At 39.0% G+C, this 18,053-nt stretch overlaps 1 protein-coding gene across 2 annotated transcripts in view; it reads right to left on the bottom strand.

Moving 5' to 3' along the window:
• Positions 1 to 17,632, bottom strand: part of slc35f3b (solute carrier family 35 member F3b) — a 54,216-nt gene extending 36,584 nt beyond the window's left edge. Inside the window, exons 1-2 of one of the 2 annotated variants that reach the window (XM_035992301.1) lie at positions 17,557 to 17,632; positions 14,770 to 14,984 (exon numbers count right to left, since the gene is read on the bottom strand). In XM_035992301.1, coding sequence (XP_035848194.1) covers positions 14,770 to 14,984; positions 17,557 to 17,615 — 274 coding nt within the window. In that variant the 5' untranslated portion in view covers positions 17,616 to 17,632. Of the gene's footprint in view, positions 1 to 14,769; positions 14,985 to 15,835; positions 16,089 to 17,556 lie in introns of those variants that run through there. The other variant, XM_031303031.2, reaches the window with a different exon arrangement.
• Positions 17,633 to 18,053: the final 421 nt, after the last annotated feature.

Raw genomic sequence — 18,053 nt, 5'->3', positions numbered from 1 at the left:
CTCCCTTAATTGCCTGATTTCCTAACCCCACAGTGAGTACTTTGTACACTGGGGGCTGGGGGTTATAATAATGACTTATAGTGACATGCATGGGGAAGACTAGCTCCCTTGGCTATCACAGCTCTTACCGACTGACTGTATCACAGACCTCCTGATTTAATACTTTAATTAAATCCTCATATTTAGTACAAGAGTGTTTCGCACAGAAAACATTCTGGGTCTGTGGAAGGAGGACCATGTGTCAGATGAAACCAATGCAAAATGAAAAGGGGGTTCATTATCAATTCACTTCAATTCAATTTTTCAATTCAATTTATAGTATCAAATCATAACAAGAGTTATTTCGAGACACTTTACAAATAGAGTAGGCCTAGACCACACTCTATTGTTTACAAAGCCCCAACAATTCTAGTAATTCCCATTCTCTATTCAGATGTATGAAGAAACACAGCAGGAAAGCAGCGTGGGTTTCCTCCGGTTGCTCTGGTTTCTTCCCACCATAAAGACATGCATACTAGGACTACCGTTGAAAATTAGCCGACTGGCTAACATTGGCGCATTTACAGAAATGTTGATTAATGTACATTGTCCTAATCAAATAAACTTAGAAACATGACGGATAGAAAATGAACCATGACCCATTTTAATGATCAGTTAATTATTTAAGTCATGTAGAGCTCAAACAATGAGTCAAGTAATGGATTAGTAAATCAACAGCAACACTTTAGATAACTGATTAATTGTTTAAGTAATTTTACTGATTAACAATTAATTAGCAAATGTTTGCCGCTAGCATGCAGTACATGAACATGCTAAACATGGTAGCATTATCACTATAAGCATTTTAGCATGCAGATGTTAGCATTTAGCTCAAGTACAGCCTTACAAATTAACTAGCATGACTCTTAGCCTTGTTGGACTATTCGACATTTGAAGATGTCACTTCAGGAAATGGTAACAGCCATTTTTTTCTCTGACATTTTATAAACTAAAGAAGTATGGTAGATAAATCAATAATGATAAAAAATCATTAAAAATGCCCCAGCACATTTGTTGATTCCAACTTCTCACATGTAAAGATTTGCTGCTTTACTCTTTTATTTAATTAATTGTTAATTGAATATATTTGAGTTTCAGACCGACTGTCTGGACTGGACTGCACTATCAGACAAAACAAGTCATTTGACGATGTCACCTTGGGCTTTGGAAAAATGATTTCCACTTTTGCTGTACACATTAATTGCTTACTACCAGATCTACTCAACTGTAGAATCAATAAAATCCTGAAAACCTTGAATTCACTTGTGTTTATGTTGCAAAGACAAAGTAAGCGGTACACGGCTCAAAAAGGTATTCCTGACAGTTGCTTTGAAAGAATACACAAGAGAGGGAACATGAAATATCTTTTGGGGCATGTCCTACTCATCATCTTGAACAGTTTGTAATGTACTGCATCAAGACCTTAAAGCACTTTAGATCTACTACAGTCAGGACATACTCATCATCTGGAGAGTTCTTTGTGCTTACACTGCTATTTTTCGCTATTTATGAATCTCTACATGCAGTGAGGAACCAGAGAGATGGTCAGATGTGCTTGCTCATGGCTCTTGGATTCCAAAGGAAATCAACTGCTTACACTCTTACAGTCATTTGTGATACTCTTTCGAGCGCACCAATAATCTGTGAGATGGAATGAGAGATTGAGAGACTCCGCTAGACAACAGTGTAGCCTACTACTTGATGTGATTCTGATGTGAAATTACAAGTACAATTTCAATACATCTGTATAATCTGATTTATTTCAGTTTACCACCTAATTTTTTAATTTTAACTAGTGTAAGCTATCGACAATCAACTGGTTGGAGTCCAATTTTCTGTCTACGTTAATTAAATCTTAGTCTAACGAGCGCATAAAAACAAAAAACTACTTTCCGAAAAGATTAAAGTTGGTGTGCACACAGTCCTCAGTGAGGATTTTCCCCCTTTTAACAATTTCTCACAAAAGGGATCACCTGTCAAACATTCACCAGTGATAATACTTCTCATACAAGAGACACCAATTAGCTGGCCTATCACAGCCTACACACTACAGAGGCAGCATGGCGGCCTTTATCATCTAGAAATAGATTCATCCAGTTGGTCTACTTTGTTGTTTCTCTTCTGAGTCTCACCCTCTTTCTCTGACAGATCTGTTCAGACTTTGGAAGCAACTCGCCCTCACACATTGACAGTAGCCTGTCTGTACACCATAAGCATCCTATCAAGAAATGCATCCCCTACATAAAAAAATATTTTGATATTTTCTGAAATTCGCTATTTCATTTTCTTGCTAGATGAGAAGATCAATACCACTCTCATGCCTGTGTGGTAAATATGAAGCTACCGCCAGCAGCCGGTTAGCTTAGCTTTAAGCTGTGTCAGCCCTGAAGCATGGTCTTGTTGCACAAGTTAACATTCTGGTATAGCAGACCAACCAGAAAACAACTGTATAGGTCGATTGGTGCAAGCAGCTCATAACAACCCACAATTACATTTCTTGTTCGGTGATGACCTCTTGTGGCTGTAGTAATAATCGCAAGAGCAAACAAGGATGTGAGTTGACAAGGAGAAGAGCGCCTCATAAAAAGGTAGTTTGTTATGGTGGATAAGTCAAACAAACATGACTTTTACCCAGGAGACTGGGGTTAGTAAATAGAACGGTCATATACGATGTTTTAGGAGTCATTGACAATCAACCTAGTCTGTCGTTTGGGTATGAGGATGTGATGGGTATAGGGGAAAAACGCTCTGGGTTGTTTGTATTTACTTAAACCTCTCACAATCATCTTGGACGGCACTGAGCCCCAGATACAGTGACGGTTCCCTTGTGAAATAGATAGCGGAGATAGCGGAAGGGGAGGAGAATGCCTGTCATGAAGACTGAAAACAGGAGAAACAGCTGTCCAAAGGTCTAAAAATCAGCTACCAGCATCTCTAAAGCTCACTAATTAACATGTTATATCTAGTTTCATATCTTGCTTGTTTTATCTGTATGAAAACCAAAGTGTTAAAATAACAAGTTGGGGTTTTATGGGGAGTTATGTGCCTGACTATTTCTGCACGTTAGAAGTAAGCCTTCAGGGCTATCTGCTAAAAAAAATTCTGGGTCGCCAGAAAGATTTCTTCCAGAAGGCCCAATCTGCCAAAAAGATTTTCTGCCATGCTTGCAGGCAGAAAGATATAAAGATTTCTGGCAGAAAGCCCTGAAGGCTAACTTTTCCCATGTACTGTCTCCCTTACCTATAGCAACCAGTTAAGAAATAAATGTTGAACTATTCCTTTAATTCCATGCTTTAGCCAGTGACAAACTGAGTGAAGATGCTTTGCCATGAAGAGTGATGCACAATGTCAGTATAGAAGCCGGGTGAGCTCTGATCCTCCAGTGGTAACACCAAGCACGCCATCATCAAGGTTTAACTGTACAGTTAATTCTTTAGCAATGCTTCTCGCACAAACATACCTGAGGCACCATATTTAACAATGGGTTGAAAATAAAGTCAGGGTTGCAATATCTTCCAAATTTACATCATTACTGACTTGTTAAGTAGGAAAATGCTGGATCAAATGTTTACCAGAACGATTCTTCACATAATCCCATAGCATGGCTGATGGCTGCTCCTGTCTGTTTCTCCATTGCCTCTGACAGCAGAAACCCTTTCCAAATTTATCTCAAGAGTCACATGCTGAGCTCTTTTGATTTTTGCTGCAGTGGTGGCAGAAATGGCCATACTTGTTTCTCTTCTCCATGTCCCTACCTGTTTTTACCTTGAGAAGGAAAGTGACTAAGACAAAGAGTGGAGGTACACAAGGACAGAGAGGATAAGACTGGTATGGATTCAGCTTTAGGAGACGATGGGTTGATCGATGGGATTGCGGCACTCACTCTTGACTGTGCAGGGAAGAAAAGAGGATAATAATAAAATAATAATAAAATAATAATAATAATAATAATAATAATAATAATAATAATAATAATAATAATAATAATAATAATAATAGGAGATCAATCAAACTACACTTAAATATTTTAAATTTTCATCTACATTTTTCTTTATTTAAAATCATATAAACAGATTGCGGTTTGATGCAAATAAGGCCAAACCTCCCTGTGCAATTAAATTTACAGCTACTATGCAACAAAATTATATATTCATGGAAGATCATTCATTTTTGAATTCTTCCAATTTGCTGCATATAGTGTTGATTGCTATGGAAGTTACTTTTAAAGTAAGTAGTAAGTACAAATAAAGACCCTAATCATAAACAACGTTGTAATCATCTACTGGGCACTGCAGCAATACATAGTTTATTGACAACTCAATCAAGCATTATAATAACTTTCACTACATTATTACAAAGTGAACACAATCGGGTATGACTTCCAAAACAATGTCCACTTCATCCCATTGGAACATTTGTGGATTTGTTTCTCAACATAATTTATTCTTGGGGACAAAGTATCGGGTTTCAAACAAACATGAATGAACACTTGAAGAAATCTGTCAGTCTCTGGACAAAATGAGTCACTATTGTTGATGTGAAGAGTGTAAGCCCTAGAGAAAGATAGACTGCACACAATATATTTACTCACAGTTTTACAATGTGTTCTCAATTGTTGAAAGGAAAATGACTCATTTTTGTGAGTAATAATTGTTTTGACATTTACATTTTTTTCTAATTACCTGAAGGACTGTATGATGATTAATGTATTGTACAATGAATGTTAATGAATTCATGTTGATATTTGCTAATGTTTAAATGTATGTATTGCCCATAGGCCTTTACATGTGTGTCTGTGGTTTGAGAACATCGATTAGTGTCCATAAAAGTCAAAAGTGTGCAAGAATATTTTCAGAAATCTTGCATTGCAGTGGAAAACAATATAACTTGGCAGCTTAAACAAAAGCAAACTAAGTGACGTGTGTCTGTCTTTGGTTTTCTTTTTGGTGCTATAGTTCTCTAATGCAACGCCTCTTTATCGGCGATAAGTGTTGTTAGTGTTGGATTGTGTAGCATCTCAGGCGTTGATGCTGTGAGAAGGTCAGCTGTCGGTCATTAGCATATTGCTCTGGGAATATGGAATATGAAAGGGAATATCAATACAGTATCAATTAATGTGTAATGGGATATGCAAATCTGGAAGAAAAGGAATCTTATATTTTTTCGGCGAGGTTAATGCTATTGAAAAATGTAAATGGTGGATGGTAAGATCTCTCCGGCTGCCCAACTTTTTGTAACTAGGTCAGTTGATACAACACTTTTCTCCCAAACCAATGCTTAAACTACAGAACTGAGATATAGATAGAGCTGACATTGTATTTTTTGTACTCTTCCACTATCACTCTTGACACTTGGCTGGTGAAGAAGTGTCAAGATTGCAGTGTTATCAATTTTTCTGTCATATTAATGGCGTCTGCACTCGCTGTTCTAACTGCCTTTAAGCAGTACAAGTGGACACTAAATGTTCAACGTCTCACACTTAAACAAGATTTAAACTAGTTAATAGTAGTTAACCAAGGCTTGTGTTTGTGTGTATCTGTGCTTACAAGCTGCCATCAGTACTCATCCTCTCCCATCACGATGCCCATATAAGCTTCCTAATTACTTGCACAACTCCATTTACACTTTGCTCTCCCTGTTCCTGAGCACTGCTCTTCTGTGTCCATACACAGCCAATGATGTGCTGTGTCTGGTCACAGCAGACCCTGGATTAATTACACAGAGATAGGAGTCATCACTTCACAACTTCTAATTAACAGCAGATAAAAGGAGTGAGCAGGAGAAAGGGCTGACAGCAGGACAGGATTTGGCATTAAACTAGAAGGATTTCCATTACAAGGTAGAGTGAGCACTGAGAACGGAGCACCAACGCCGTGACTCACTTAACGCTATTGTCTTCGGGGTTAATTCTGAGAAACACAAACACGAACAATATTAAGCTGAGGCAACCAGTTGTCTCGGACATTACATAAGATGCTCCACAAGTTCATGCATGCAGAATGTTTACCACTCCAAGCAAAGCGTCTCTGTGCAAGAAACACAAAAGGGGTCTTCTAAGCAATATTCAGCTCTGAACTAAGTTGGTATTTTTTCCCATAATACTGTTTCAAGCCCACTGAATTGGCAGTCTCTTTTGCTCTTCTGCATCCCCCCCTCTATCCATGGTAATCACTACCACTAAGAGCAAAGAAGAGCAGCTGAAAGAGACAGGATTGGAGGTTTTTCTTCTTCTTCTTTCAAAGCGGTATAGCTGATTCGAAGCTCCTCCAGTCCACTAGGCACAAGCGGGACAACAGGAGCAGGTGTCTAATGATCTATGCATCCTTCTGAATTATAGATGTGATGTTATGCAACAGAAGCTGCAGCTACTGTACTGGAGACGGTTAAAAAAAAAAAGCCTAAAATACGCTTGTTCTTGCTTGCACCACTTAAACATGAACATGAAACTAAAAATGTTCAGCTCAAGCAGTGTTTTTAAAACACAGCGGTGACATTATTCAAGGACTGGTTGGAGTCAGAAATTCCTATGATTACACTGGTAACCTTTCCAACCGTTTTTAAAGACACTCCAATCTAATAAAGCTGTACCAATGCTCTCCAAAACATAAATTATTCAAATTCATCTTTAAACATGTTGAACCAAATTAAAAATGTTTTCCTGTTAAATTCCTACAGAACTGGGGCAATATGCTTGGTACTTCAAATATGCTCGGTACTTTACTGGATGTATTTTTTCTCCAAATCAGGATAAGCCCAAAAGCCACCGTCAGAAATGTCTCCTGCACTAAATTGCGTGCTGGTTCCTTTCTTTGCCGACTTTTCAGTCCCTTTGATTGAACGAGAGTACCCACGTGTTGAAAAAAGGACTGTATGTCTGAAGCATTCCGTTCAGAACATGTCAGATGCTAGCACCATATGGTCATATAACTCATTTACATAAAATATTAAATATATTATGATGCCCAAATCATCTGTGTATATGAACACATAGCAGTGTTTTAAAAATGTATGCATAAAGAAAGAACATTATAGATATGGAACCCTGCAAGGTAATGAATTCTTTAATACTGTACTGTTGTTGATACATTTCTTTTTCTTTGTGGATGACTGTGCATGTGAGCATGTGAACATGTGCAAATTTAAGTGTAACACTGTCTCTGTTTAGATACAAAGATGATCTTGCACCCTTGACTGAACATCAGACTGCATGACTTGTGCCTATATGCGTGCAGTCGCTTGGCTTGGATAAGGGCTATGTGGAGGAAGTTGATCAAGGTTGGAGAGGTTTAATTTTCAGTGTAATACACACCGTAAAAGGATAAAAAAAAAAATTTCTACCCAATGAATCAGTGATCTTATCTCTGTGTGGCAGTGACAAATTAACAACTGAAATGCCAATACTGTTCTAATATTAACACCACATTTAAATAATGGCAATAGGCTGCTTTTAAAGAAAATGTCACCCACTTACATTGTTACAGATCATCAGTCTGGGGCTTACTTCTATTTGAGCTTGTGATTGACTACATTTCCCATAGTGCCTTTGCCAACCCTCAGACAACATGCTCAAGCTTGTCACACTCAGCTGTGGATTATACTTCAAAGAGAGGAACAAGGATAGCAGAACAACAGATCTTCTACAGTATACGAGAAAAAGTGTGAGCTGTACCCTTCAGTCACAGGACTTCTTGTGGCTGCATTGCATTCTGGTCCACTGAGGCATTTTTTGTTGCCGGTATGTTTAACTGGTTAATTGTTGTTGATCACTGGTGTATGATGGAAATTCTAAGAAAAATACTCCTGTTCTTTGACTTTGAGGAGTTTTCAACTAAGCCTGAATGCAAGCTAGATTCAGCCGTAAGCAGCTGCGTGTATCTGCATAACTATTCCCGTCTTTCTCCTCAGCTATGTGTCATTATCATCGTCAGCCACAGACAGCCCATACCTTGCCCATCCCTTCCAGCTGTCCTGTTACTGCCAGCAATGAATGTGTACATACATGCGTGCATAGGCTCTCTTCAACCTGCTCCACTGTTGCATCTTACCATGCCCAAACCTTGAGCTCAAAATAGAATCCAACCTCATTTCATGCCCCATGAAGCTATAAATTTGCACTAGAGGGGACTCTACATTTGTGATAGATAGCGCAAGTAAATTAGGAAAAGAACAAAGTCAGACAAATGTTTTACTTCTCAGTGGAACTTCACAAACCTAAAGGGACGATTTCCCAGGCAAAGGAAAAGACTAATCTTAGAGAACGCAATTTCTGTCTATGTGGATCTGAAGTAAAACAAGCATTTTCAGCCTGAACTTGTCCATGGAATGAACTTTGGAAATGCCAACTCTCCTTTTAGGGCAATGTTATCTTCAAAAGGACTTTCTATAAGCATATACTTTACTATTGGATACCACAAGAATCAAAGGTTTTGCTTGTGGAAGAAGAAAGAAAGAAAGAAAGATTCAGGTTTTCTCTTATATTCCATGGCTACATTCTTTTTCATATTGCTCCTGCATAAGAGAAACCTCTTCTTTTAAAGCACATATATGAGTCTTTATAACGGTCACTATTGTGCAGACTGTATATGTTTTACTCAATAAATGCAAAAGACTAACATAAGCAATCAAAAAACATAAACCAGTAAAATAACTGAAGGGGAAATTAAATAAAAATAAAAAAGATCAAGAAAATGCCCAAAAACATAAACTTCAAGATGACTTTAATTTAAGTGGTATCGTTTTAGCTAATTGTGTCTTGTGTCATGAGGAATCCAAAGGCTAAGAGGGAAGCGATGACACTCTCAGTTTAAAAAGAGGTTTTTACTTTCCACTTGTCCCCCATGTATCTCTCAGTAGATAACCTGCAGCAGCGATATCAAAGTGAATTTCTAATCGGTCTGCGAAGAGGACATTCATTTATTATTAATCATGACGTGGGTAGGTTTTATAAGATGACATTTTGTTCAAATTCAGCGGAAGTAATCCTCCATGGTGGATGGACGTAAGCAGTGAAGCACTACTAGTACCATTGCTCTGCCGCTTTATGTCAAAGATGACTAGTTAAAGTGTAAAAGGGTATTTGCTCTAGGTTGCTGCTTCTTTGAGTAAACCTAGAAAGTACAAATCTTACGCGATATATTTCAATTTCCCATGCAGAAACAAAAGAATAGAAGAATGCTAAAGACAAAATTTGTAAAAAGTGTTTTTTTAAGGATATAGAAATATTGTAGCTCAATATATTCTCTCCAGTAACCTTTCTCCAGTGACCAAAAAACGGCCATTTTCAAAGTTCAGTAAGTCTTTTTCTCTCAGATAGGGCACGTGTCAGGATTTGTTAAAGGTCCAATGTGTGGGAATTTCTCCCATCTAGCGTTGAGATTATATATCGCAATCAACTCTCTCACGCCACGCAGTTCAAAGTACGTATTACAACTACAGTAGCCTTCACGCTTTTTTCTGATGATGCTGGTCTCTTGCTCTTTTCAATAGGAAGAAGACTCCTGTTCCTGAAATTTGGATTTTGAATATGTGCGGTCCTCCATGTTTCCTTCTTCAAACTTGCCGGGGCCGGGAAGCTACAATACCCATTAGCAGCATTAGCAGCACCTGTGAGTTTATCATGTGACAGCGAAAACGCTCAAGGCGGAGCAGTATGTCCTGTATGTCCCTTACCAGCTAACGTATTTCAAGATGGCGCATGAATATGGAGCGTCTAACCCAGTTCATGCAAATGCAAATGTAAAATTTCAAGCCAATAGGAATACTTGGAATTGATGGTGGTGGTGGTAAATATTCATGAAAAGGACAAGTTTGTGAACGGGCAACACAGATTTTGAGAATGAACAACTAAAAACGTTACACACTGTACCTTTATAAACACTCTTTTGTACCTGCAGCCATTCTACTTTTTAATTCTATTAAGAACCATAGATAACTTGATTTATTATTTCTGTTTTTAAAACTGCCTGCATTTTAGGCAATCTCTGCATTGTGTGTATGATTGTGTGTGTTTTTATTATACTATCTGCTGCATAACAAATTGCCCCACAGGGGGACAAATAAAGTAACTTGACTTGACTTGACTTGACTTGACTAATCTTCAGTGAGAATAAAATTGATTACTATAATTTTGGCTGTATTTGTGTCTTTATCAATCTCTTGTAGTGGATACAGAGAAAGGAGATAGATGACACAAGTCTGAGACAATAATCAAACAGAAGACATTGCACATGGTAGCTGAGCACATTATATAGCTGGGTCCAATCATGCTAAACACAGCCTGTGGCGGTGGCGTCCTGGTACTTAAAGGGAGTATAATTCACTTATATCTACTACAGCAAAAGCAAAATTCTTGCTTAATTCTGCTTTGGGTTTACATCTGCACCACTCAAGGTAAAGTGACTTTCAGGCAGGCTTGATAAATGAGTAAGGTTTTCATGTTGCATTTGGCTCTGTTACACATGCAGTTATGTTAAGAGGACTATTACAGCATCCTGCATGTTTGTGATGCCTGCAGTCCCATATTCAGATCATAGAGCTGTTCATCCATTAAGTCACACATCCATCTTTTATCCTCAGCCTGAGTTATGGCTTACTACTAGCTCTACTTTCTCTCTCACTCTGCTGTGTGAAAAAAAAGCCCACGTGGCAATTTGGAAAGGTTGGTGGTAAATGAAACAAACAGGCATCTCTTTGTACTCTACTGAGAAGCATTTAGCCTCCCACGTCTCTTGAAATTGGCTGCCTTCTACGGGTGTGCAAAAAAATTGATTCACATTTGTATCGCGATTCAAGCTCCACCGATTCAAAATCGATTCATAGAATTCCAAAAATCGATTCATTTTTTTTTTCTTTTTTTTTTTAATGCCGTGTATACTATTGTCCTGAAATGAGTTTAGCTCGCCATTCCCATAGATGGCGCTGCGTCGAATTCACACTGACGCCTGGGCACTCTTGTTATAATCAAAAGAAGAACGAGTGCAGCAGAAGTAGTTTAGTCGGCGCAAACAATGGCAAACCTCACAGAAAGAATTATTCAACCTGCTCCATCCTCTTTGAAGGCGAGAGTTTAGGCACATTTCGGCTTTTATAACCTCGAGGGGAAGACGGAACTTGATAGGAATCATGCTATATGCAGGCTTTGCAAAGCGAAAGTTAAGTATTTTGGAAACACCACAAACTTGAGAACTCTCATGGTACGCCATCACCCAGAGAGTAACATTAAAGACGTGGACGAACAACAACCTAAAGTACCTAACATGCCAGTCAACCTTTCAATGCTCTAAACTCCCACCGAACTCTGAGCGAAAAGCTCTTTTTATTTAACAGTTTTATTTTATACTTGAATTAAATGTATTTGAAAGCTGGCCAAAGCTTGGCACTTTAGTTGCAAAAGTTTTTATTTTTGTATGAAGACATATAAAGTAATATCAAACTACATTTAATTTGTTGTGTTTCTTTTCTTTTAAATTGTATGTCTACTGCAATCACATGGGAAAAGTAACTACATTTACATACTGTGAATCATTTTTTTAATCAAGAATCGTTTCTGAATCGAAAATCGATTTTGAATCGAATCTTGAGCCTAAAAATCGATATTGAATCGAATCGTGACATTTTCTGAATCGTGCACCCCTACTGCCTTCAGCATAGGGCTGAACGATGTATGGGTTTTTTTATCATCATCGCAATATCAACTGGCACAATGTACACATCGTGAAAGGCTGTGACATATCCCGAAAGACATTCAGAGGTTTTTTGTGTTAGTTGAAAGAACATATCAGTAGAAAACTGCACATTATATGTGCCATTCTTTTTTGTTGCCTCTTATATCAGTGTTCAATTTGTTCAATAAAGGAATGTCAAAAATGATTTCCTTTTATTTGTTGAATTTAGCAGAATACTGAAAGCAGCCAAACTGATTACACTTTAATATTTATTTATCGCAAGTAATACTGTTACCGTGCTATTCAACAAATTTATCGCATATCACATATTTTCCTCATATCGTGCAGCCCTACTTCAGCATCAGCCTTCCACTACATTCAGCCATTGCTTTCTAGTTGCCAGTGGATACTGAGTAGCCAGGTTGTGTGTGCTGGAGAAGGTTGTGGGCTGATTCTGTTCTGCAACCACTGTAAGGGGTCTAGATGGAACTGACCACTGTGTGGATTTGGAACATGGCGTATTTTAATTTGATTTGCTAGAAACAGAAACAAACTGAAAAGGCAAAATGCAACATTAATTAATGGAGACATTTCCCAACACAGACAGAACAACCCTTCATATTTTATTCGCAATACGACTGCCGTCAACAAAATACTATTTTAGGGCACAGACTACACTAAATAACCCAAGTAGTGGCGGCTTTTTCAGGGGAACTTCTCTTTTATTAACATGGTTATTGTGTTTTGGAATTTAAAAAAGCATGCAAAAGCCTCTCTTTTGGAATTAAACCTACCATATTTATCTCATTAAACGTGAAGTGGACACTACTCTCATTCAGTCTAATAAAAATTCAACCACACCAACAAACAGTACTTGGCATTATGTGTGTTCCACAGCAGCTATTATAATTCGGAAAAAAGAAAAACATGAAAATAACTGTTATATAGAAGATAATGAGTTCAGTGTATAAAATATAAAGTACTTGTGTAATGTTCCATCTGAAGATCATAAATGACCAGTAACAGGAAGCAAGACCAACAGTGAAAATAATGCTATTTTTATATAGTTTTTAATTAATGCCTCTGCCCAGGTCCGATTTTTCCAGCAAAGTCACAAAATGATTTACGGCAGGTAGACGGCGTTACAGAGCACACATTCTGACGTTTTACAGATTTCATTGAAACACCTGAAATACAAAAACACCTGTTATTGTATCCAGCCAGGTAAAAGGTAGCAGGATATTTCTTTATATAGGCCTAATTGTATTTTAATTATTATTTTAGAAGTTATATGATGTAGTTATGTCTGATACTTGGACAGGACCATCACAAAAAAAGGAAATTAAACGCAGAACTAAAAGCTAAAAGGGAAAGTGAAAGACTATGGGCGAAACCAGAATCAATCTCTGCTGGGCTTTACACAGATGGAGACAAAAATGTCCCTGAATTGGCCCTCAGGTATGTAATATATCTATGTCTATTCATTCATAAAATAACTTTAGAATGCGCGATGTGGTTGTACGTCAGTAGCCTGTATTAAATTACGTCACCCTTCCATTTCCCTTGTCCACCTATACTTGTGTAAAGCGTCCGTGGGTTTCATGAAATGCACTATAAATCAAAGTCTAGACTATATGACCTCCCAGTAATGCTAACTCATTAATATACAGTGGGCAACACTGTAAAGAAAATACCTATATGTCAGTAGGCGTGGTAAAAACACTACTGCTTTTGTCCAAAGTGGCCGCTAGAATCAACACAAACTGAAAGTTACTTATAGCCACTTTAACTACAGTTGTTTTGGCAGCCAGAGGGCCCTCGCTGATGACACAATAAATTATTTCATCTAAAGTAAACAAATATGCATATATCTTGGACCCCTCCCCCCCCCCCTATTCAATCAGGCCAAAGTGGAATATTCCACTTCACTTGACTACCTCTTCCCTTGTCCCAGCACCAGTAGCTACCAAAGAAGTAAAGACAAATTCAGATCTGAACAGCAGCTGTTCTGTAAAGTCTGCATTGTTAATATAGGTATAGGCCTATGAATTTTAAAGTAGCCGTGCAGCTCTTTAATATTGCAGTCTCTCATATGAAATTTACAAAATGTTCCACCAACTATCCGGTTATAGGTCATCAACTGGCAAAACACTACTGAATGTATTCACATCAGAGCAGCAATAACAGACAAATGAACAGAAGATTGACAGTTGTTTCGACACACAGCAAGATAGAGATCCTATGAAGACAGAGCAAGGGAAGCAAGATTGTAATCCATCACCACAGAGACGATGCAGAGAAATGAGATGAGAGAGGAAAATTAAAGCTGCGTTGACAAGCTTCTTTTCTTCAAAGAATCAACCGCTCCGAGCACCACTCCCACTGTTTGGCTCCGAGCTCAACAAAGTCCAGTGAAGCAAACATTAGCTCCACTGTCTACAGCAAGGCAACACTGATGCTTTAGCAACTAATTATCAGTGTGCAAATTTAGATTTAGTGGGAAATAATGATGAAGATGAGCAACATAATGTTGACATCATGTGTATTCTTATTCAGACAAGCTCTCTTCTTGTTCTGCGCATCACACACTGTACTTGGCACACCAGCCCTCACTTTGCAATAATACCAGGTTAATGTAAAGGATGAGGATGAAAGGATGGATAGAAAGAAGTTGAGTGGTGGGATTCAAGGGGGACACACTGCTTTACATTCACGGGGCCCAAATGTCTAAATGTGCTTCTGGTTGGTTAAACATGCATGAACAGGGTGATTTCCATCATCCTGTGAACTTTCACAGTAACAATGTGAAACCTGTCCATGGCAGTAAGAGCACACCATCAAGCTGCACCTCCAAAGAAGTCAGCACTTTTTATTTTATCAATATCATCAATAGTAGGCTACTCTAATGCTATCTAAAATCCAATCAGTGCCAGGTGTAGCAAGGACTAATATGCATGGGCAGCAGTGCATAGCCTATATAGATAAAGTAGACGTATTGGCCACTATGTAGGCCTACCACATCATAGTCACAGGCGTTAACAGCTCCATGCATGCAAACAAGACTCACTCTTGTAGCTTCCACTCCAAGGCTGATATCCATAATAGCCGGTTATTCGCAATATTCGCTCCTCTATGGACGCGCTGTTGATGTCCTCAAATGAGCGCGAGGACTTGAGGTCCTCTTTGATGGCCTCGTCCACCACCAGGTACTTGAGCTGTCTGAGCTGAGGGCTGATGTCCGAAAGCCTTCTCGGGCTGACGTCGGGCGACTTGCGCATCCCGCTGGGAAGAGAGAACAAGGGTGGCCGGAGTTATACAGTAAGACAAAAGGGAACCCGCTTAGTGAAAAGAAAGGGAAGCCTATAAACCCTTGTATATGACTTGATAAGACAAGAGTTCTCGTTGGCTAAAGCAGGAAAGTCAGTGTTGTATGTTCCACAATGACCGGCGTTAAGGGCCCCTGCAGCTCCTCTCTTACATGTACAGAAATCATCATCCTTCACTGGCCCTGCAGTCCGCACAACAACACTGTGAAAGACACTAAGCGAAAGTGACTGCTCCTGCAACTGCTGTATACTATGCACTGCAACTCTTATTATAGGCTTATACTGTAGGAATCTGAAACTAATGAATCGATCAGGAGTGATTTGTAGAGACGGAGACGGGACACTTGTGACAGCTCCGGGCTTCATAGCCTATGTAGAGGCAATGGAGCACAAACTGTACGCAGCTTACAGCCTCTCAAATATCATGTTATCATGCAGAAGGGGAAAATACTTATTTTGTTTCCAGCAGGTGAGATAAAACGAAAAAGAATGGTTAAATATTGCACCAATAAAGCTCTGTAGTATGATGTACCATAAGGCACAGTGGTGACCTGACAGCCTCTCAGCTGTTATGAAACGTGAATGCAAAACAAAATTTACTTGACCCCCTGTGCTGCCATATCCTAATCCAATAGCTGACTCCCAACAATTAACAGAGAGAGAACAGAGAATAACACTCTACACCTGTGCCCTTTAAAGTCAATAGCCTACTTTATAAATGCGCCTATGAAATCAAGTGCGCAACAGGTATGGCCCTGCCTCCAGTCGCATGGCTGCAATGCTTTTGTAAAAGTTTACACGTCTTACATCGGCATCAAGGTAGGAGGTCCAAGGTAGTACATACAGTCCCGGTGGGGCCGTCCGACCCGGTCCCACACACGGCCCTCTCCATCACCATACATCCTTAAGGCCACTAAGCAGGGCAGCTACTGTAAATCTAAATCCTCATCAATACTGACGGAGACAAGTACCATCGTCCTGCTTCTTCTCAGCCCCACCAATATATATGCCTGGCCACTACGGTAGAGACTGTTTTAACAAAAGGGTGCGCTGTGCTCTGGATGCTGCTGATGGGTCCTGGAGGCACTGCAACAGCGCCATCTAACGGATTTATTAGAATTATCATGATCCGCAAATCCGAAATACAGAGAGAATGAATTGTACCAAATGCAATCCTTTTAATTTAACCTGGGGTTTCTGGACCACCACGAATCACCAACTACTGTACTAGTAGGGTCATACAAATATATGAACATAGTACACTCTCTTCTTTAGTGAAACACAAGACAAAGCAGAATTTACTTTCGTTCCCAGACTCCAAAAAGACCCACGGTGGCCCCTGAATCTCAATCTGCACATATATGCACTTATACAGCTCTCTTCCTTGTAGCTGATGTAAAGTATCTGTATTTTTCTTTGGCTTTTTGGCTCGAAAAGTCCAATCATTAACATCAGCAGCATGCAGTCATACTTTGCAAATGAGGTCTTTCTGGTCCTTTTCCCTCAAACTGTCACATTCAGACAGGCACAGCAATTCTCCCAGGCTCAAGATGAAAAAAGCACACATACCCTTACTTTAAAGTGTGAAGTAGGTGTTTTATTTTTGATCTGATAGTGCCAGTTATTTGTGGCTCAGAACAGTAATTTGTGTTCTGGGTGGTATTTAAAAGACTATCAAGCGAAAAAGGGGATGGGAATGTGAGGCAGAGGCACAATTGTCTAGTTGATATTAGCATCTGTCTAACAATAAAACTCCTGTTTATGTGTTGGGTAATCAAGTTCATTTTGTCCCAAACATTTTATGTCAATGGATCAGTCAAAAGACAGACAAGTTGCTTTCCTGGTAATTGTTGTTATACTTTTAGTTTCCGGTGCTGTGTGGATGAAAAATAATGTATTTTCCTCCATTATGGTGCAGAATATCACAGATATATTGACTGCACAAGCCCAGACGGTTTTAGATGTTTTTCAGCACAGGTGTGAAACATACTGATCACTGTTACCAGATAACTTTTTTCAAGCAACTATAGCTTTTTCAACAATTCACAGGCCATGGGTTCCCCTTTTCCTCATTGTTGGATCTACACATACTGCTTAGGTTTATAGACTTCTAAACTTTGCCACATTTAATGCAAAATGTAGCTCATCTTTATCTTCATCAGTTGACAGTCATGTTTCTTTTTTATATTAACACGAGAGTTTGAAAAACACACTACAGATGTTGTTGCACAGATCACACTTCTGAAAGCTCAAAACAAAGTCAGATACTTGATTTTAATTATATAATCACCACCAGTGAACATGATTACCCAATTACTTGAACCATTTCTCTGATTGGTTGCAATCAACCATTTCCCTGTAGTCATCTTTGATCTGTGGCATTAAACAGAAATAACATTTCTACTGTTTCTTTTCTGCCTCTGTTCACACAGACCTTTGAAATACAGGCCCTGCTATAATATTGAAATGTTGGTGGACTCCTTAGGTAAAGTATAATATGAATAATAAAAACCAGAGTCAAGCTCTACCTTGCATGAAGGGGGTAGTGTCGCCCAAAGGTCCCAGGTCTGTGGTCCACTGGCTGCATTGCGTCGGCATTCTGTGAGCTCCTGACTGCAGAGAGCTGTACAAGAACACAGACTGTTTTTTGTAGACAGGTTTTGCATGGATCAATGACCAGCCACTCCTTTCACATCCACACAGTGGGGGGGGGGACCTGTGCTTACTTGAGCAAAAAACTGGAGTCTATAGTCATCAATAAGCGGGTCAACAACTCCCATCGGCAGTCTTAGGGAGGACAGGATCAGGTTTATCTAGCATAATGCACCTCTCAACTTCACATCTCAGCCAACGCCAAATCAATTCTCACTGTTCAACCTTCTGCTTTACCCAAACTAAATAATGTGGAAACATTCCCTGTGAGAAACAGTTCTTAAGTTTAAACTTTAAAGTTTTCAAATTATCAGTTTATTTCCATATGTCCAGGTGTAATGGTTCTCTTTCACAGCAAACATTTTGACTTGAA

Source organism: Sander lucioperca, chromosome 15 (genome assembly GCF_008315115.2).
Source record: "Sander lucioperca isolate FBNREF2018 chromosome 15, SLUC_FBN_1.2, whole genome shotgun sequence".
Taxonomy (NCBI): domain Eukaryota; kingdom Metazoa; phylum Chordata; class Actinopteri; order Perciformes; family Percidae; genus Sander; species Sander lucioperca.
The sequence above is the reverse complement of the archived record's forward strand: the minus strand, read 5'-3'. Positions and strand labels throughout refer to the sequence as shown.